Raw genomic sequence first — 21654 nt, 5'->3', positions numbered from 1 at the left:
CTTCACCTTGAACCTATGTCCTCTGGTCCTCGTTTCCCCTACTCTGGGTAAAAGACTCTGTGCATGGGCGGTCACGGTGGCGCAGCGGTAGAGTTGCCGCCTTACAGCGAATGCAGCGCCGGAGACCCGGGTTCCATCCCGACTACGGGTGCTGTCTGTACGGAGTTTGTACGTTCTCCCCGTGTACTGCGTGGGTTTTCCCCGAGATCTTCAGTTTCCTCCCACACTCCAAAGACGTGCAGGTTTGTAGGTTAATTAGCTTGGTGAATGTGTATATTGTCCCTAGTGGATGTAGGATAGTGTTAATGCCGGTGCTGCCCGGCTTACGATGCTTTGACTTACGATATTTCGACTTTGCGATGGTGCAAACGGCAGCGACACGTATCGAGCCGCCGCTCGTTTCTGGACACGCGATCGCGTGTATTCAATTCATTTCGACTTACGATATTTCCGGTTTGCGATGGGTTTCTCGGAACGCATCCCCATGGCAAGCTGAGGTGCACCTGTACGTTGGTTGGCGCGGACTTGGCGGGCAGAAGGGCCTGTTTCCGCACTGTGCCTCTCAGCTAAACTAAACTAAATCTAGCCGATCTATTCCTCTCATGATTTGACACGTTTTGCCAGACCGCTCTGCAGCGGGGACACCTTTCAACCTTACCTGAAACACGGAGGCTTGAGGGTTCCTGAGCAGGTTTTTATACGATCTCCTGGTCACCCACTTCAATTGGTGGAAGAATGAGGTCGCGTAAGTGATTTCCCGAGAAACCAAGAAAGCCTCGCCAAGGTCTTCTCGAGATATCTTCTTCAGAGCGGCCATCATATCCCTGTGGTAGTTGGATCTGGTGAACTCCCCCTCCAGGTCATTTACTACGTGCTTTTCATACGTTACATCCGTTTCATCCAGAGACATTTCTTTGACGAGAGAAAAGATTTAAATAGTTTTTGCTGTTCAAAATCCAAACCTTCATCAACTCAACGTTCCTCAAGAAGCGAAAACACGGACATTTGAGTTGCATTATCCCGATCCATAAACAGAACTCTGGAGGACACAGAGTGCTGGAGTAACTCAGCGGGTCAGGCAGCATCTCTGGAGAACATGGACACAGAGTGTTGGAGTAACTCAGCGGGTCAGGCAGCATCTCTGGAGAACATGGACACAGAGTGTTGGAGTAACTCAGCGGGTCAGGCAGCATCTCTGGAGAACATGGACACAGAGTGCTGGAGTAACTCAGCGGGTCAGGCAGCATCTCTGGAGAACATGGACACAGAGTGCTGGAGTAACTCAGCGGGTCAGGCAGCATCTCTGGAGAACATGGACACAGAGTGCTGGAGTAACTCAGCGGGTCAGGCAGCATCTCTGGAGAACATGGACACAGAGTGCTGGAGTAACTCAGCGGGTCAGGCAGCATCTCTGGAGAACATGGACACAGAGAGGCAGAGATAGCTCGGAGGGATTCATCAGAATGATGCCTGGTTTGGAGAGTTTTAGCTACAGGGAGAAGGTGGACAGAGTAGGATTGGTTTCTCTGGAAGGCCCGAGGTTGAGGGGAGACATGATAGAAGTTTATAAAATTATGAGAGGCATAGACAGGGTAGACAATCGCGGGGAGGCACGGTGGCGCAGCGGTAGAGTTGCCGCCTTACAGCGAATGCAGCGCCGGAGACCCAGGTTCCATCCAACTACAGGTGCTGTCAATAGACAATAGACAATAGACAATAGGTGCAGGAGGAGGCCATTCGGCCCTTCGAGCCAGCACCGCCATTCAATGTGATCATGGCTGATAATTCTCAATCAGTACCCCGTTCCTGCCTTCTCCCCATACCCCCTGACTCCGCTATCCTTAAGAGCTCTATCTAGCTCTCTCTTGAGTGTATTCAGAGAATTGGCCTCCACTGCCTTCTGAGGCAGCGAATTCCACAGATTCACAACTCTCTGACTGAAGAGGTTTTTCCTCATCCCAGTTCTAAATGGCCTACCCCTTATTCTTAAACTGTGGCCCCTTGTTCTGGACTCCCCCAACATTGGGAACATGTTTCCTGCCTCTAATACGTTTCGATAAGATCTCCTCTCATCCTTCTAAATTCGAGTGTATACAAGCCTAGTCGCTCCAGTCTTTCAACATATGACAGTCCCGTACGGCGTTTGTACATTCTCCCCGTGACATGCGTGGGTTTTCTCCGAGATCTTCGGTTCCCTCCCACACTCCAAAGGCGTGCAGGTTTGTAGGTTAATTGGGCTGGGTTTGTGTACTTGGTATAAGTGTAAATTGTCCTTAGTGTGTGTAGGCTTGTGTTAATGTGCGGGGTTGGCTGGCTGGCACGGACTCGGTGGGCCGAAGGGCCTGTTTCCGCGCTGCATCTCTAAACTAAACAGAACATCAGACAAACGTTCCCAGGATGAAGATGTCAAAGACCAGAGGGGATAACTTTAAGGTGAGATAGGGAATGTTTAAATGAAATGTGAGGGGCAAGTTTCCATGCTGTGTGAGTCCTATATTTCAAGAGAATCAAGAGAACATTGGTATACAGTAGTCTGTTCCGAAACTTACAATCACTTGGTTTCCTCATGATCATGAAAAGATTCTTTCGTTGGCATAAGTATAACTTTCGTTTAGTTTCATTTAGCGATACAGCGTGGAAACAGGCCCTTCGGCCCACCGGGTCTGCACTTACTATCAATCCCCGCACACTAACACTATCCTACTAGGGTAGACACAAAACGCTGGAGTAACTCAGCGGGTTAGGCAGCATCTCGGGAGAGAAGGAATGGGTGACGTTTCGGGTCGAGACCCTTCTTCAGACTGATATCAGGGGAGGGGGTGGGACAAAGATTGGATGTAGTAGGAGACAGGAAGACTAATGGGAGAACTGGGAACAGGGAGGGGAAGAGAGGGACAGATGAACTATCTGAAGTTAGAGAAGTCAATGTTCATACCGCTGGGGTGTAAGCTGCCGAAGCAAAATATGAGATGCTGTTCCTCCAATTTGCGCTGGGCCTCACTCTGACAATGGAGGAGGCCAGGACAGTAAGGTCAGACTGGGAGTGGGAGGGGAAGTTGAAGTGCTGAGCCACTGGAGATCAGGTTGGTTAAGGTGGACTGAGCGAAGGTGTTTTGAGCGAAACGATCGCCGAGCCTGCGTTTGGTCTCGCCGATGTAGAGAAGTTGACACCTGGAACAGCGGATACAATAGATGAGGTTGGAGGAGGTGCAGGTGAACCTCTGTCTCACCTGAAAAGACTGTTTGGGTCCTTGGATGGAGTTGAGGGGGGAGGTAAAGGGACAGGTGTTGCATCTCGTGCGGTTTCAGGGGAAAGTGGCCGGGGAGGGGGTGGTTTGGGTAGGAAGGGACGAGTGGACCAGGGAGTTACGGAGGGAGCGGTCTCTGCGGAACGCAGAGAGGGAGGGGATGGGAAGATGTGGCCAGTGGTGGGGTCCCGTTGTAGGTGACGGAAATGTTGGCGGATGATTTGTTGGATCCGCTGGCTGATGGGGTGGAAAGTGAGAACGAGGGGGATTCTGTCCTTGTTGCGAGTGGGGGGGAGGGGGAGCAAGAGCGGAGCTGCGGGATGTAGAAGAGACCCTAGTGAGAGCCTCATCTATAATGGAGGAGAGGAAGTCTCGTTTCCTGAAGAATGAGGACATCTCCGAAGCCCTAGTGTGAAACACCTCATCCCGGGCGCAGATGCGGCGTAGACAGAGGAATTGGGAGTAGGGGATAGACTTTTTGCAGGGGACCGGGTGGGAAGAAGTGTAGTCCAGATAGCTGTGCGAGTCGGTGGGCTTGTAATAAATGTCAGTCACTAGTCTGTCTCCTGTGATGGAGATGGTTAAGTCCAGAAACGGTAGGGAGATGTCGGAGATAGTCCAGGTATATTTAAGAGCAGGATGGAAATTGGAAGTGAAATGTATGAAGTCAGTGAGTTCTGCATGGGTGCAAGAGGTAGCACCAATGCAGGCGTCGATGTAGCGGAGGTAGAGTTTGGGGATGGGGTCAGTGTACGTCCGGAACAGGGATTGTTCGATGTACCCGACAAAGAGGCAGGCGTAGCTAGGGCCCATGCGAGTGCCCATAGCTACGCCTCTGGTTTGGAGGAAGTGGGAGGAGTCAAAGGAGAAGTTGCAACATCTGTCCCTTTACCTCCCCCCTCGACTCCATCCAAGGACCCAAACAGTCTTTCCAGGTGAGACAGAGGTTCACCTGCACCTCCTCCAACCTCATCTATTGTTTCCGCTGCTCTAGACGTCAACTTCTCTACCATCGGCGAGACCAAACGCAGGCTCGGCGATCGTTTCGCTCAACACCTTCGCTCAGTCTGCCTTAACCGACCTGATCTCCCGGTGGCTCAGCACTTCAACTCCCCCTCCCACTCCCAGTCTGACCTTTCTGTCCTGGGCCTCCTCCATTGTCAGAATGAGGCCCAGCACAAATTGGAGGAACAGCACCTCATATTTCGCTTGGGCTGTTTACACCCCAGCGGTATGAACATTGACTTCTCTAACTTCAGATAGTTCCTCTGTCCCTCTCTTTCCCCTCCCCTTCCCAGTTCTCCCACCAGTCTTCCTGTCTCCAACTACATCCTATCTTTGTCCCGCCCCCTCCCCTGACATCAGTCTGAAGAAGGGTCTCTACACGAAACGTCACCCATTCCTTCTCTCCCGAGATGCTGCCTGACCCGCTGAGTTACTACAGCATTTTGTGTCTGCCTTCGATTTAAACCAGCATCTGCAGTTTTTTTCCTACACTATCCTACTAGGGACACACTAGGGACAATGTACCCTTATACCAAGCCAATTAACCTACAAACCTGCACGTATAAAGAGTGTAGGAGGAAACCGAAGATCTCGGAGAAAATCCACGCAGGTCACGGAAAGAACGTACAAACGCATCATGTTCGGCACAGACATTGTGGGCCGAAGGGCCTGTTCCCGTGCTGGGCTGGTTGGTGAGCCTATTTTGTTCATTTTTCTTGTCGGCGAAGGGCTGTCTTCAAGCAGAACAGGAATTGGGGCCGGGGGGGGGAGGGGGATAAGCAGCATTTGAGACCTGCTGAGTGGTGGGGAGGATGGCAAAACTTGAACTGCGAGCTACTAATGTTTAAACAGTGCTGTGCTGTGAACATGTTGTGAACATACCTGGATCGATCTCTATCACGGACTGCGAGTTCACCGCAGTTGAGTCTCCATTGATGATGTCCAGGAAAAAATCGGCTGGGTTGTTGAAAGCTTCACACGTGTACCCTGTTCACCATTTCAAAAGGAAGAGCAAAACAAGACAAAATATTAACCCAGAGAATAAAACTCTTCGTTTAATCTGATTAGAAACTGACAATTAATAATAAATTAGTAATCTATATATAAAACATAGCACAAAAAGTAAGGGAATTTGTGTTTGGTAGATTATTTCTTTGTTGTAACAATGCTTCTTGGCAATAAATCTTATACCGTTGGAAAGCCTGTTTATTTCCCTTTTAAATGGTGCCACATTTGTAAGGAACATGCATTTGTGGGATGAGCAGCAGAGCTGAGTATGTGGGTTGCGCCCATGAAAAATTTGCCAAATCTTCTCTGCCAATGCCAAACAGCTTATTCTGCCATTGACTCTTGTTCGGTGTTGTTTGATGGATTGGATGATTGAAGTCTGAAGAAACAAGACATATTGGCAATTTAACAATTTATTCATTTAATAAACAGGAGCCTCAGTAGCGTGTGGAAGAACCATACACAGCCACAACAGCCTGGCACCTCCTCGTCATGCTGGTCACCAGCCTGGTCACACACTGTTGTGGGATGGCATCCCATTCTTCAACCAGCATTTGTCGCAAGTCAGCCAACGTGGTTGTGTTGGTCACTCTGGCACGAACAGCACGCCCAAGCTGATCCCACAAGTGTTCAATGGGGTTGAGGTCAGGACTGCTGGCAGGCCATTCCATCCTCTCCACTCCCAAATTCTGGAGGTAGTCTCTGAGAAACCCTGCTCTGTGGGGGCGAGCATTGTCATCTTGGAGGATAGAGTTCGGTCCCAGACTGTGGAGATATGGGATTGCCACTGGTTGCAGAATCTCATCTCGATATCTCTCTGCATTGAGATTGCCTCCAATGATGACAAGCCTCGTTTTTCCAGTGAGGGAGATGCCGCCCCACACCATCACACTGCCTCCACCAAAAGATGTTACTCTATCGGTGCAGCAATCAGCATAGCGTTCTCCGCGTCTTCTCCACACTTTGACCCTATGATCCAACTGCGTAGGCAGAATCTGGACTCATCGCTGAACATAACGTTCCTCAGGTTCCGCAGTTGTTCAGGTTCCTCCACATGTTCAGGTTCCAGTGCACGTGTTGCCGACACCAGCGCAAACGGGCCTGACGGTGAAGGGCAGTCATGGCAGGCCTCCTGGCAGCCCTATGAGACCGGAGATCGGCTGCGTGCAGTCTGTTCTGAATTGTCTGGGCAGAGAGCCGTCGGCCATATTGTCCTGCAAACCTTGACTGCAAATCTGTAGAAGACAGCCTACGGTTCCTAAGTGCTGGCAGGGTGAGGAAACGGTCTTCTTCGGGTGTCGTCTTCTTGGGACGCCTGTCTCTGACATCCCCCGTTATATGGAACTTGGCCTTCACTTTGGAGATGGTACTAGGGCTCACTCCAAATAATGCCGCAACTTGGTTTTGCGAAACACCAGCTTGAAGTTGCCCTATCGCACGGGCCCTATCCAGATCAGTCAAACGTGGCATGCCGATTCTTGGAGCAGACACCTACTGACCACTGTAGCAGGGCCCATGCTCACAGATGCTGCCAATCAGGTGCCAATCAGGCACCTGATTGTCAGCACCTGTGGGTACCAGAAGCTCAAAACAAGAGTCAATAGCAACAGCAGAATAAGCTGTTTGGCATTGGCAGAGAAGATTTGGCAAATTTTTCATGGGCGCAACCCATATACTCAGCTCTGCTGCTCATCCCACAATTGCATGTTCCTTACAAATGTGGCACCATTTAAAAGGGAAATAAACAGGCTTTCCAACGGTATAAGATTTATTGCCAAGAAGCATTGTTACAACAAAGAAATAATCTACCAAACACAAATTTCCTTACCTTTTGTGCAATGTTTATTACTAAAACCCTCATCGTGTATATTTGTGGGTTTGTGGGTAGATTTGTTCCCGAAATACAGCCAAAACGGTCCACGATAGCGCAACAATTTTAGGCCCACCTTATTCACCATTCGCATGCGGTCTCGATTGATCACATTTTGTTACATTTGAAAAACAATTAACTTAATAAACTTTAATAAATGTGCTCCTCCCCCCCAACCCCCGCCGGGAGGACCGGCGCCCGTCCCGGCGTGCCCCGCGCCTGACCTTCCTCCCATGGTACAGCGTGGCGGCAGAGGGTCAAACAAGATGGCGTCGCCGCCGAGCTGTCGCTGCAGGAGAGGTTGCACGGCTCGCTCTGGCTGACGCGATGGGCGCCCGAGGGCCGGGGTGAGTGGCTCCCTCTCCTCTTTCCTCTACCCCCTCGCCCACCCACGGCCCCGGAGGACACCACCCGGCTGGCAACGGGTCCACGGAGCGTCAGTTGGGGGATGGTTGCCGGGCCCGCGGGAGAGGTTTGGACCCAACAGGTCCAAGCCCGTCTCGTTACTGATAAAAAAGCTTAATATAAATATCAATAAAACAAGTTAATATTTTTATTTATTAACTACTTGAATAATCAACTCATATTTTAAATTAACTTATTTATTATGTTTATTAATCAATTCATTGCATCAATTAATAATTAATTGATTGATGAAATGAATTGATTAATAAACATAATAAATAAGTTAATTTAAAATATGAGTTGATTATTCAAGTAGTTAATAAATTAGAGTAAAATATAAAATTAATAAAATGTAACCTGGTTAAAAAAAAGTACTAAAAAAATTTGTGATTACTAATTTAAAAATCAGCTGGTTGTTAATAACTTCTCAGGGGTATCCTGTTTAATATTTCAAAGGGAATAATAAAATAAAATATAATATTAGGCCAGAAAATAAAACGGTTTGTTTAATCTGACTAGAAAATTGAAGGCAATTACTATTTCCCAATTACTTATAAGCCAGTGAACCATCAAATCACTGGTGATTTTTAATTCACAGGATATCTCCTCTCAACTACAGATTGCTGGAATCACAAGGAACTGCAGATGCTGGAATCTTGAGCAAAACCCAAAGTGCTGGAAGACTTTAGCACTATCCTACTCACTAGGTACAATTACAATTTGTAGAAGCCATCTTCCATATACTAAAAATCTCGTTTGTTCGTTTGTTTGTTCCTGAATTACAGCCAAAGCGGCACGCGATAGCGCGACAATTCTAGGCCCACCTTACTCACCGTCGTCCCTTTGGTGCTAATGGAAGATGTTTCATTGGAATCGGTGTTATATTTTTCTAAGTTATTCACATTTTAGTTTAAATCTATCTCCTAGGAAGGGAGGGGGGAGGGAGGAAGGGGGGTGGAGGGAGGATAAGGGGGGTTGAGGGGATGGTGTAGGGGGGAGGAGATGGGGAGGGGAAGGGAGGGAGGGGAGTGGGGAGGGGGAGAGGGGAGGGGGAGGAGGGGGGAGGGGGGAGTGGGGGAGGGGAGGGGAGGGGAGGGGAGGGGAGGGGAGGGGAGAGGAGGGGAGGGAGGGGGAATGAGGAGGAAAGGGTACTGCACCAATGCAGGAGAGGTTTGGGCCCAACGGGTCCACTTGGTCTAGTTTCACCTACAAACCTGCACGTCTTTGGAATGTGGGAGGAAACCCACGCCTTCTTTAGATTGATGGAATTGTCCCTTCCCTCTTCCCCCCCCACCCCCCCCCCCCCCCCGCCAAGCCCCCCTTCAACATTTATCCCTCCTCCGGCCCTTTATATTTCACTCCTCTTTGCTCATTTCTTTCAATCTCTATTTCACCTCTAGATTTCTTCTTTACTCCACGCATCTGCCATTCACCCCCCAGCCCTCACCTGCATCTACCTCTCCGTCCCCACCCCCACCTCTCCTCTCCAGCTTAGAAGAAGAGTCCCGACCTGAAACGCTGCCTGTCCATTCCCTCCGCAGATGCTGTCTGACCTGCTGAGTTTCTCCTGCGCCTTGTGTTTTGCTCAAGATTCCAGCGTGTGCAGTCTCCTGTGCTTCCAGTGAGATGTCATTTGTTTGAATAAGTTTGGGCGGTCACGGTGGCACAGCGGTAGAGTTGCCGCCTTACAGGGAATGCAGCGCCGGAGACCCGGGTTCCATCCCGACTACGGGTGCTGTCTGTACGGAGTTTGTACGTTCTCCCCGTGACCTGCGTGGGTTTTCTCCGGGTGCTCTGGTTTCCTCCCACACTCCAAAAACGTACAGGTTTGTAGATTAAATGGCTTCTATAAATTGTAAATTGTCCCTAGAAGCCAATTCACTGGATGAATTTAAAAGAGAGTTAGATAGAGCTCGCGGAATCAAGGGATATGGGGAGAAGGCAGGCACGGGTTACTGATTGTGGACGGTCAGCCAGGATCACAATGAATGGCGGTGCTGGCTCGAAGGGCGAATGGCCTCCTCCTGCACCTATTGTCTATGTCTCTATGTTTCTAGTGAGTAGGATAGCGCTAGTGTACGGGGTGATCACTGGTCGGCGCGGACATGTGGCCGAAGGGCCTGTTTCAACGCGGTATCTCTAAAGTCTAAAAGTCTAAAGCAGTGCTTTCTTAAATTTCATTCACCGGCGACTAAATCTTCTTATGTTTTTTGGTAATTTTCGTCCTATTCCCCCTCGTGTATAATTTTTATATATTAAGTTGTTCACGTTCATGCACCCCTCTAGTTTCATTCACCCTTGGGTGAACCATTCGCCAGTTTAAGAAGCACTGGTATAAAGTGTCTGCCTTTCAGGTCAAATCTCAGCAACAAAATTCCAAAATTCATTCACAAACAACTCACCAATCGAAGAAAAATAGCTCAGTGCCTCTCTGGAGGGCCCATGGAAAACCAGTTTCCCATGGGCCAGAAGTGTCAAGCTGCCAAACAGCTTAAAGATAGAGTATCTCGGCTGATGGATTGAGAAGATGATTGTTCTGCCTTTCTTTGACATCCTGGGAAAAGTCAAAAGTGAAAGACCATCAGTCCCTTATTCACACCCTCCTCAACAATGAGCAGTATCGACAAACTCAAGAGCTGGAACGGGTACAAGAAATATTCACCAGCATATTGCCAGGACTCTAGGTGTGAGCTACAGGGAGAGGTTGAGCAGGCTGGGTCTTTATTCCATGGAGCGCAGGAGGATGAGGGGAGATCTTATAGAGATGTACAAAATCATGAGAGGAATAGATCGGGTAGATGCACAGATCTTTTACCCAGAGTAGGGGAATCGAGGACCAGAGGACATAGGTTCAAGGTGAAGGGGAAAAGTTTTAATAGGAATGTGAGGGGTAACTTTTTCACACAGAGGGTGGTGGGTGTATGGAACAAACTGCAGAGGAGGTAGTTGAGGCTGGGACTATCCCATCGTTTGAAACAGTTGGACAGGTACATGGATAGGACAGGTTTGGAGGGATATGGACCTAACGCAGATAGTGTGGTGTAGATGATACATGTTGGCCGGTGTGGGCAGGTTGGGTCGAAGGGCCTGTTTCCACACTGTATCACTCTATGACTCTATGACTGTATTGACTTGAATCAGGCAATCTGAGAGCACCTTTTCAACAGCATCAGGACCGCGAGGGCAGTGCTGGCATCCAGCCCGGTGGTGGGTTCATCCAAGAACAAGACAGATGGATCAATGATCAGCTCCAGCCCAATGTTGGTCCTCTTTCTCTCTCCACCAGACACGCCCCGAATGAATGGAGTTCCAACCTGGCGAAAAACACCACAACGCGATCAACCAACCGAAGACTCACGTGACACTTGTTTACTCACAGTGGCGCGGCGGTAGAGTTGCTGCCTTACAGCGAATGCAGCGTCGGAGACCCGGGTTCCATCCCGACTACGGGTGCTGTCTGTACGGAGTTTGTACGTTCTCCCCGTGACCTGCGTGGGTTTTCTCCCACACTCCAAAGACGTGCAGGTTTGTAGGTTAATTGGCTGGGTAAATGCAAAAATTGTCCCTAGTGGGTGTAGGATAGTGTTAGTGTACGGGGATCGCTGGTCGGCGCGGACCCGGTGGGCCGAAAGGGCCTGTTTCCGCGCTGTATCTCTAAACTAAACTAAACTGAAACTAAACTTCAGCTTTCCACGTCAATAACAAATTCACCTAAAAAAGAACAGTTGGGAATTACAACACAAGATATCTCACGTGAAAAGTGTGTAGAAAGGAAATGTCCAAATTTTTCATTACTTCAGCCTCTTTAATGATGTCAAAGTTAGAAACCCGACAGTGTTCAGCACGAGGCAGCCACTTGACCAACATTCCACAGAGATAGATAGAGTGGTAAGGAGGAGGCCTTCATCAGTCAGGGTGATGCATGCTGCGGTTGGCATGTTCTGTTCTACCAGTTGCACCACTGTGCCGCCCTTTATGTTTTGCATCAAACTCTGTTTACCGTATAACTATGATCCACATTTAGTTCAGTTTAGTTTAGAGATACAGCGCGGAAACAGGCCCTTTCGGCCCACCGGTCCGCGCCGACCAGCGATCCCCGCACATTAACACTATCCTACACACACTAGCGACAATTTTTTTTTGTTGCATTTACCAAGCCAATTAACCTACAAACCTGCACGTCTTTGGAGTGTGGGAGGAAACCGAAGATCTCGGAGAAAACCCACGCAGGTCACGGGGAGAACGTACAAACTCCGTACAGACAGCACCCGTAGTCGGGATGGAACCTGGGTCTCCGGCGCTGCATTCGCTGTAAGGCAGCAACTCTACCGCTGCGCCACCCATAAAATATTCTTCTGGACATTTACTACAAACTACAAACTGTAGTAATATTGATTGTGAATTTGAGTCCTTCCAATGTTAGTTGGAGTATTGGGTTCAGTTTTGGTCGCCCTGCTTGAGGAAGGATGGCGTCAAGCTGGAAAGTGTGCAGAGAAGATTTACGAGGATGTTAGAAACATAGAAACATAGACAATAGGTGCAGGAGGAGGCCATTCGGCCCTTCGAGCCAGAACCGCCATTCATTGTGATTATTGCTGATCGTCCCCAATCAATACCCCGTGCCTGCCTTCTCCCCATATCCCTTGATTCCACTAGCCCCTAGAGCTCTTGCCAGGACTTGAGGGCCTAAGCTATAGGGAGAGGTTGAGCACACTAGGACTTTATTGAGGGGTGATCTTATAGAGCTGTATAAAATCATGAGGGGAATAGATCGGGTGAATGCACAGAGTCTTTCTCTCAGGACAGATGAATCACAAATCAGAGGACATAGGTTTAAGGTGGGAGGGGTACGATTTAGTTGGAACCCGAGGAGCAATTTTTTCACACAGAGGGTGGTGGAACAAGCTGCCAGAGGAGACTATAACAGCATTTAAAAGACATTTTGAAAAGACATTTTGAAAGGGCAAGGATGACAGCATTTAAAAGACATTTGGACAGGTGCCTGAATAGGAAAGTTTTTGGGATATGGGCCAAATGCAGGCAAACTGGCTTAGATGGGCAACTTGGTCATCATGGATGATTTGGGCCAAAGGGTCTGTTTCTGTGCTTTAGGGGGATAGTGGTGCCATCTGTAGGACTCCCAAATACAGAACAAGGCGCCCCACGTGACCTCACCCAGCCAGCGGCCACGTGCTCCCGCTGCACCAATGGCGGCCGCCCGGCGCCCGGGCCTAGCGGAGGTTGCTTAGCAGTCTGCAGGTTTTTTCCTACTACACTGTCGGGACCTACAGTGTCCGGGCCTACAGTGTCCAGGCCCAGAGCACTACCTGGGCTTAATAGGGGACAAGGGCGGTCCCGTACGGGACAAGCCAATTTAGCCCAAAATACGGGATGTCCTGGCTAACACGGGACAGTGGGCGATCCTATAAGATGATGACCATTAAATACTAGATAGTATAATAAAATAACTGCAGATGCTGGTACAAATCGAAGGTATTTATTCACAAAACGCTGGAGTAACTCAGCAGGTCAGGCAGCATCTCAGGAGAGAAGGAATGGGTGACGTTTCGGGTCGAGACCCTTCTACAGACTGATGTCAAGGGGGGCGGGACAAAGGAAGGGTATAGGTGGAGACAGGAAGATAAAGGGAGAACTGGGAAGGGGGAGGGGAAGAGAGGGACAGAGGAACTATCTAAAGTTGGAGAAGTCAATGTTCATACCACTGGGCTGCAAGCTGCCCAGGCGAAATATGAGGTGCTGTTCCTCCAATTTCCGGTGGGCCTCACTATGGCACTGGAGGAGGCCCATGACAGAAAGGTCAGACTGGGAGTGGGAGGGGAAGTTGAAGTGCTCGGCCACCGGGAGATCAGTTTGGCCAACGCGGACCGAGCGCAGATGTTGAGCGAAGCGATCGCCGAGCCTACGCTTGGTACTAGATTATCTTCACAGTGATTGCTGGCTCTTTAAACTTTGCTTATAAAAACGGCAAAAAAAAATCACGTTTCAGCAAAGGGTGGCAAAAATGAGGTCAAACCTTGGAGTCTGCCACGTTGGTCAGCCCCAGCTCCTTGATCACCTTGTCCACTCTCTCACGCTTTTCCTTGCTGTGGATGCTCCTTGACAATCTCAGTGCGGCAGAGAATTGCAAGTTCTCTCTGACCGTCAGCGTGCCCATCACCACGTCATCCTGAAAGGCAAAGTTAGCGACCACAGTAAGCTCACTGGCCCGAGTTGTGACCTCTCCCTATAGCTTGCGACCTGCGGACTGACCCGAGGGAAGGTCGGGTCGGGAAGGGAAGCCACACTCCCCTGAGAGTGGCCGCACACGCAGGTAGAGTGGTGAGTTAGGCCGGTGGATCTGAGTACAGGGCATCATAACGAGAAGACGAGTATAGGAGCAAAGAGGACCTTCTGCAGTTGTGAGACTACACCTAGAGTGGGGAGAAGGCAGGCACGGGTTACTGATTGAGAATGATCAGCCATGATCACATTGAATGGCGGTGCTGGCTCGAAGGGCCGAATGGCCTCCTCCTGCACCTATTGTCTATTGTCTATTGTGTGCAGTTTTGGTCTCCTAATTTGAGGAAGGACGTCCTTGCTATTGAGGCAGTGCAGCGTAGGTTCACCAGGTTAATCCCCGGGATGGCGGGACTGTCATATGAGGAAAGATTGGAAAGACTGGGCTTATATTCACTGGAGTTTAGAAGGATGAGAGGGGATCTTATAGAATGAAGTATAAAATTATAAAAGGACTGGACAAGCTAGATGCAGGCAAAATGTTCCCAATGTTGGGCGAGTCCAGAACCATGGGCCACAGTCTAAGAATAAAGGGGAGGCCATTTAAAACTGAGGTGAGAAGGAACTTTTTCACCCAGAGAGTTGTGAATTTGTGGAATTCTCTGCCACAGAAGGCAGTGGAGGCCAATTCACTGGATGAATTTAAAAGTGAGTTAGATAGAGCTCTAGGGGCTAGTGGAATCAAGGGATATGGGGTGAAGGCAGGCACGGGTTACTGATTGTGGCTGATCAGCCATGATCATAATGAATGGCGGTGCTGGCTCGAAGGGCCAAATGGCCTCCTCCTGCACCTACTTTCTATGTTTTCTATCCCTCTAAACCTGTCATCGAAACATAGAAAAAGAGGTGCAGGAGTAGGCCATTCGGCCCTTTGAGCCAGCACCACCATTCAATATGTCCTATCCATGTACCTGTCTAGTTGTTTCCTAAACGTCACAATAGTACCTGCCTCAACTACCTCCTCCGGCAGCTTGTTTCATACACTCACCACCCTCTGTATGGAAACATTACCCTTCAGGTTCCGATCAAATCTTTCCCCCCCCTCACCTTAAACCAATGTCCTCTGGTTCTCAATCCCCCTACTCTGGGCAAGAGACTCTGTGTCGACCCGATCTATTCCTCTCATGATTTTGTACACGTCTATAAGATCACCCCTCATCCTCCTGCGCTCCAAGGAGTAGAGTCCTAGCCTGCTCAACCACTTCCTATAGCTCAGGCCCTCGAGTCCTGGCAACATCATCGTAAATCTTCTCTGCACCCTTTCCAGCTTGACAATATCTTTCCTATAAACATGGTGCCCAGAACTGAACACAGTACTCTAAATGCGGCCTCACCGATGTCTTATACAACTGCAACATGACCTCCCAACTTCTATACTCAATGCTCTGACTGATGAAGGCCAATGTGCCAAAAGCCTTCTTGTAGATCAGATGCATAGGAACCATGTACCTGCACTCCTAGATCCCTCTGCTCTACGACACTCCCCAGAGCCCTAACATTCACTGTGTAGGTCCTGCCCATGTGAGACTTCCCAAAATGCAACACCTCACATTTCCCTGAGAGAGTCAACGTTTAAAGATATCTCGTCTACTTGTGAAGGGGGAATATTTAATATGAACCTGAGGGGCAACGTTTTCACACAGAGGGTGGTGGGTACATGGAACGAACTGTCAAAGGAGGTAGTGGAGGTACGTACTATAAACGTTTAAAAGACATTTGGACTGGTACAGGGATAGGAATGATTTAGAGGGATACTAGACCAAGTGGACTCTTGGGACCAAACCTCTCCTGCATTGGTGCAGCACCCTCTCCTCCACCTCCCCCCTCCCCCTCCCCCCCTCCTTCCCCTTCCCCCCACTCCATCCCTCTCAACCTCCCTTCTCCTCTCTCTCCCCCCCCCCCCCCCCCCCCCCCCCCCAGGAGATAGATTTAAACTTTAAAATGTGAATCACTTTAAAAATATAACACCGATTTCAATAAAACTTCTTCCATTAGCACCAAAGGGACGACGGTGAATAAGGTGGGCCTTACATTGTCACGCTATCATGTACCGTTTTGGCTGTAGTTCAGGAACAAACAAACAAACAAACGAGAGTTTCAGTGTATAGATGGGCCAAGGTGGATCTATTACAGATGTGGCATCTTGGTCGACATGGACGAGTTGGGCCGAAGGGCCTGATTCCGTGCTGTATGACTAACAGTGTAATCTCATTGTGTGGAACCGCATGGTGGAAACAAGGAACGGCAGGTGCTGGTTTAACAAAACAAACAAAAAATACATGATATGGGGAAAAAGCAGGAACGGGGTACTGATTTTAAATGATCAGCCATGACCACAGTGAATGGCGGTGCTGGCTCGAAGGGCCGAATGGCCTCCTCCTGCACCTATTTTTCTATGTTCTTAGTTTCTGACCGGAAACGCACATATCCATGTTTTCCAGAGATGCTGCCTGACCCGCTGAGTTACTCCAGCATTTTGTGTCCATGTTCTCCAGAGATGCTGCCTGACCCGCTGAGTTACTCCAGCATTTTGTGTCCATGTTCTCCAGAGATGCTGCCTGACCCGCTGAATTACTCCAGCATTCTGTGTCCATGTTCTCCAGAGATGCTGCCTGACCCGCTGAGTTACTCCAGCACTCTGTGTCCATGTTCTCCAGAGATACTGCCTGAGCAACTGAGTTACTCCAGCACTTTTAGTTTAGTTTAGTTTAGAGATACAGCAGGGAACAGGCCCCTTCGGCCCACCGGGTCCGCGCCGACCAGCGATCCCTGCACATTAACACTATCCTACACCCACTAGGGACAATTTTTACATTTACCAAGCCAATTAACCTACAAACCTGCACGTCTTTGGAGTGTGGGAGGAAACCGAAGATCTAGGAGAAAACCCACGGGGCGAACGTACAAACTCCGTACAGACAGTACCCGTAGTCGGGATGGAACCCGGGTCTCCGGCGCTGCGTTCGCTGTAAGGCAGCAACTCTACCGCTGTGCCACCGTGCCGCTCTTTGGAGCACTTAGGGGTTGTTTTTTTTCCCCTCCAAAATATATAAAACTCCAAATGTCCTCACCTGCACAACATAGCCAGAGGTACACTTGAAATTAGCTGGCTGAGGAGCGCCGTTGATCAGTACATGTCCTTTTAAACCTGTAGGATCCTTCCTGGCAGCCAAAATATCCAATAAGCTAGGAAACAATGTGCTAATGTTATTCAACAGAAAGATAAACCTGTATAAAACCAACGTCGGTTTCCTGACAGTTCTGTACACAGGAACCAGAAACATAGAAACATAGCAAATAGGTGCAGGAGGAGGCCATTCGGCCCTTCGAGCCAGCACCGCCATTCATTGTGATCATGGCTGATCATCCACAATCAGTAACCCGTGCCTGCCTTCTCCCCATATCCCCTGATTCCACTAGCCCCTAGAGCTCTATCTAACTCTCTCTTAAATTCATCCAGTGAATTGGCCTCCACTGCCCTCTGTGGCAGAGAATTCCACAAATTCACAACTCTCTGGGTGAAAAAGTTTCTTCTCACCTCAGTTTTAAAAGGCCTCCCGTTTATTCTTAGATTGTGTGGCCCCTGGTTCTGGATTCTTAGACTGGGTGGTCCCTGGTTCTGGATGCATCCCATCCTGGACAGAGTGGATGTGGAGAGGATGTTTCCACTAGTGGGTGAGTCTAGGACCAGAGGGCACAGCCTCACAATTAAAAGACGTTACTTTAGGAAGGAGATGAGGAGGAATTGAGGAGGAATGAGGAGATGAGAGGGGATCTTATAGAGACGTATAAAATTATAAAAGGACTGGATAAGCTAGATGCAGGAAAAAATGTTCCCAATGTTGGTGGAGTCCAGAACCATGGACCACAGTCTAAGAATAAAGGGGAGGCCATTTAAAACTGGCCTCCTCCTGCACCTATTTTAAGACAGATTCTTGATTAGTGCGGGTGTCAGGGGTTATGGGGAGAAGGCAGGAGAATGGGGTTAGAAGGGAGAGATAGATCAGCCATGATTGACTGGGCCGAAAGGCCTAATTCTGTGCCGACTCTTATCTGTCTGTACATGATCCATAGTTTATTTTGGTTTATTATTGTCATGTGTACTGAGGCACAGTGAAAAGCTTTGGTTGTGTGCTATCCAGTCAAATAAGAGGCTATATATCAGTACAGTAAAGCCATTCACAGTCTCTCTCCCACCAATCGCTGCGTATCCATGCGCCTATCCAAACGTTTCTTCAATGTCACTATTATATCTGCGTCCACCACCACCCCCGGCAATGTGCTCATAGGTTCCACGAGCAGAATGAGGCCATTCGGCCCATCAGGTCTACCCCGCCATTCAATCATGGCTGATCTATCTTTCCCTCTCAACCCCATTCTCCTGCCTTCTCCCCATCACCCCTGACACCCGCACTAATCAAGAACCTGTCAATCTCCACCTTTAAAATATCCATTGACGTGGCCTCCACAGCTGTCTGTGGCAATTAATTCCACAGATTCACCGCCCTCTGACTAAAGAAATTCCTTCTCATCTCTTTTCTAAAGGTACGTTCTTTACATCTGAGGCTGTGACCTCTGGTCCTAGACTCTCCCACTAGTGGAAACATCCTCTCCACATCCACTCTATCCAGGCCGCTCACTATTCTGTACGTTTCAATGAGGTCCCCCCTCATCCTTCTAAACTCCAGTGAGTACAGGCCCAGTGCCGACAAACGCTCATCATAGGTTAACCCACTCGTTCCTGGGATCATTCTTGTAAACCTCATCTGGACCCTCTCCAACGCCAGCACATCCTTCCTCGGATATGGGGGCCAAAAATGCCCACAATACTCCAGATGTGGTCTGACCAGCGCCTTATAGAGCCTCAGACACCCACCACCCCTCTGTAAAAACCTTTCCCCACACATCTAGTTTAAACTTTCCACCTCCCTATTATAAAGTTAAAATGTTTCCATCTCGGGGAAAAAGGTTCTGACTGTCTACCCTATCTATGCCTCTCATAATTTTATTAGTTCTCCTCTCAACTACCGATATTCTGATCAAAGTCTGTGCCTGTCTCTGTAGCCAATACTCCCTAATCCAGGCAGCGTTCTGGTAAACCTCCTCTGCACCCTCTCCAAGGCCCCCACACCCTTCCTGTAATGGGGGCGACCAGAACTGCACGCAGTACTCCACATGCAGCCTGACCACAGTCCCATTAAGGTGCATCGTGACTTCCTGACTCACGATGCCCCGACCGATGAAGGCAAGCGTACCGTACGCCTTCTTTGCAACCCTCTCTACTTGTGTTGGCACTTTCAAGGAGTCATGGAATTGGACTAAACAATCGTAGTCTCAGAGTTGCAAAGGACGGAGGTTAGGGTTGCCAACTTTCTCACTCCTAAATAAGGGACAAAAGGTGACGCCACCACCCTGCGCCCCACGTGACCTCACCCAGCCAGCGGCCACGTGCTCCCGCTCCACCAATGGTGGCCGCCCGGGCCGGGAGGTGGGTTGCTATGCAACCTCAGTTAGGCGGCACCCAGGCCCCCGGGCCTACAGTGTCCAGGCCTACAGTGGCCCCTGGGCCTACAGTGTCCGAGCCTACAGTGTCCGGGCCTACAGTGTCCGGGCCTACAGTGTCCAGGCCTACAGCGCCTTCCCGGGCCTAAGACGGGACAAGAGTCCCCGTACGGGACAAACCAATTTAGCCCAATATACGGGATGTCCCAGCTAATACGGGACAGTTGGCAACCCTAGAGATCCTCGTGAGGGGCATCGACAAGGTGAACGCTCACAGTCTTTTGCCCAGGAGAGGATTCCAAAACTAGAGGCCACAGTCTTAAGGTGAGAGGGGAGAGATTTAAGAGGGACCTCAGGGACTTCCTTTTCACTCAAAGGCTTGTCCATAGCTGGAACGAGCTGCCAGCGGAAGCTGTGGTAGCAGATTAAATTACAACTTTTAAAAGCATTTGGACAAATAAATCGAGAGGAATGGTTTGGAGAAATGTGGGCCGGACACAGGCCAATGCGTCTAATAGGCCAACTTGGTCAGCATGAAGAAGGTGGGCCGTAGGGCCTGTGGCCGTGCGGTACGGGCTAGAAAACAGCTTTGGAATAATTGGTTTGAGAGCTTCAATGGGATGAATCAACCACAGATGGTCTGAAGCCAGATTGGAGGAGGAAGGTTGCGACGTTTACAAAAGATCGATGATGACCCTGGAGTGCTTTGTGGATAACTATGCTAATCAGAATAAACAACACACACACACACCCACACACACACACCCCACACACCACACACACCTCACACACACACACCCACACACACCCCACACACACACACACACACCACACACACACACACACCCCACACACACACCTCACACACACACCCCACACACACACACACCCACACACACACACACCCACACACACACACACCCACCCCACACACACAAACACACACACACACACACACACCCCACACACACACACACCCCACACACATATACACATACACACACATATACACATAGACATGGACTCACAAAATTATGGATTTCAGTTTATTTACTTTAGTTAAGAAAAGGGTCCAATTGTGAAATTAGGTATCTCACAACCAATGGTTAAATGCTGACCATTCCGGTTGCTGACCATTTCAACTCCCCCTCCCACTCCCACACTGACCTCTCTGTCCTGGGCCTCCTCCACTGTCAGAGTGAGGCCCAGCGCAAATTGGAGGAACAGCGCCTCATATTTCACTTGGGCAGTTTACACCCCAGCGGTATGAACATTGACTTCTCTAACTTCAGATAGTCCCTGCTTTCCCTCTCTCTCCATCACTTCCCCCTTCCCAGTTCTCCCACTAGTCTTCCTGTCTCCGACTACATCCTATCTTTGTCCCGCCCCCTCCCCTGACATCAGTCTGAGGAAGGGTCTCGACCCAAAACGTCACCCTTTCCTTCTCTCCTGAGATGCTGCCTGACCCGCTGAGTTACTCCAGCATTTTGTGTCTGCCTTCGATCTAAACCAGCATCTGACCCTGTTCCTCTCCCCTCCTCAGTACACATGTCCTACCCCCGAGACACACAGTTCCTTTTATCCACTCACACCCCTCCTTCCTCCAGCTTCACATCTCACCCCTCCTACTCCTCCTCTCCCTGACAGATTTTTGTCTCCTTTTCACCTCCAGCCCTTGCCACTTTCTCCACCCATCTGTCAACGTGTCTACATCGGCGAGACCAAGCGCAGGCTTGCCGATCGTTTCGCTAGGGTAGCTGGGACATTGTTGGCCGGTGTGGGCAAGTTGGGCTGAAGGGCCTGTTTCCACAATGTGTCACTCTATGACTCTAGTGTAGCTGGGACATGTTGGCCGGTGTGAGCAAGTTGGGCTGAAGGGCCTGTTTCCACACTGCATCACTCTATGATTCTAAGTCATCTCATTTTACTGACACAACACCAAGGAAGTACACTTAGTAAGTTCACAGATGACAAGTACGTTGGTGATGTTGATAATGACAAGTGGGTAACTTCACTTTACACGATCATACTCACCGACCAAGCCACACCTTTCAAAGTTTCAATTTAGTTTCGTTTAGATTATTGTCACATGTACCGAGGTACAATGAAAAGATTTGTTGTTGCGTGCTATCCAGGCAGTTGAAAGACTATACATGATTACAATCGAGCCGTCCACAGTGTATAGATACATGATAAAGGGAATAACATTTAGTGCAAGATAATGTCCAGTAAAGTCAAATTAAAGATAGTCCGAGGGTCTCCAATGAGGTAGATGGGGGTCAGGACCGCTCTCTAGTTGGTGATAGGACGGTTCAGTTG

General features: G+C 49.3%; 1 protein-coding gene across 1 annotated transcript in view; it reads right to left on the bottom strand.

Annotated features, from left to right (window-relative positions):
* LOC144601035 (broad substrate specificity ATP-binding cassette transporter ABCG2-like) overlaps positions 1-21654 on the bottom strand; it is a 75911-nt gene that overhangs the window by 36486 nt on the left and 17771 nt on the right. The window contains exons 4-9 of the mRNA XM_078412974.1: positions 16905-17019; positions 13571-13723; positions 10693-10850; positions 9939-10090; positions 5136-5240; positions 659-912 (exon numbers count right to left, since the gene is read on the bottom strand). Coding sequence (XP_078269100.1) covers positions 659-912; positions 5136-5240; positions 9939-10090; positions 10693-10850; positions 13571-13723; positions 16905-17019 — 937 coding nt within the window. The remainder of the gene's footprint in view (positions 1-658; positions 913-5135; positions 5241-9938; positions 10091-10692; positions 10851-13570; positions 13724-16904; positions 17020-21654) is intronic.

Source organism: Rhinoraja longicauda, chromosome 1 (genome assembly GCF_053455715.1).
Source record: "Rhinoraja longicauda isolate Sanriku21f chromosome 1, sRhiLon1.1, whole genome shotgun sequence".
Classification (NCBI taxonomy): Eukaryota; Metazoa; Chordata; class Chondrichthyes; order Rajiformes; family Arhynchobatidae; genus Rhinoraja; species Rhinoraja longicauda.
Note: the sequence above shows the minus strand (reverse complement) of the source record. Positions and strands in the feature narration are given on the sequence as shown.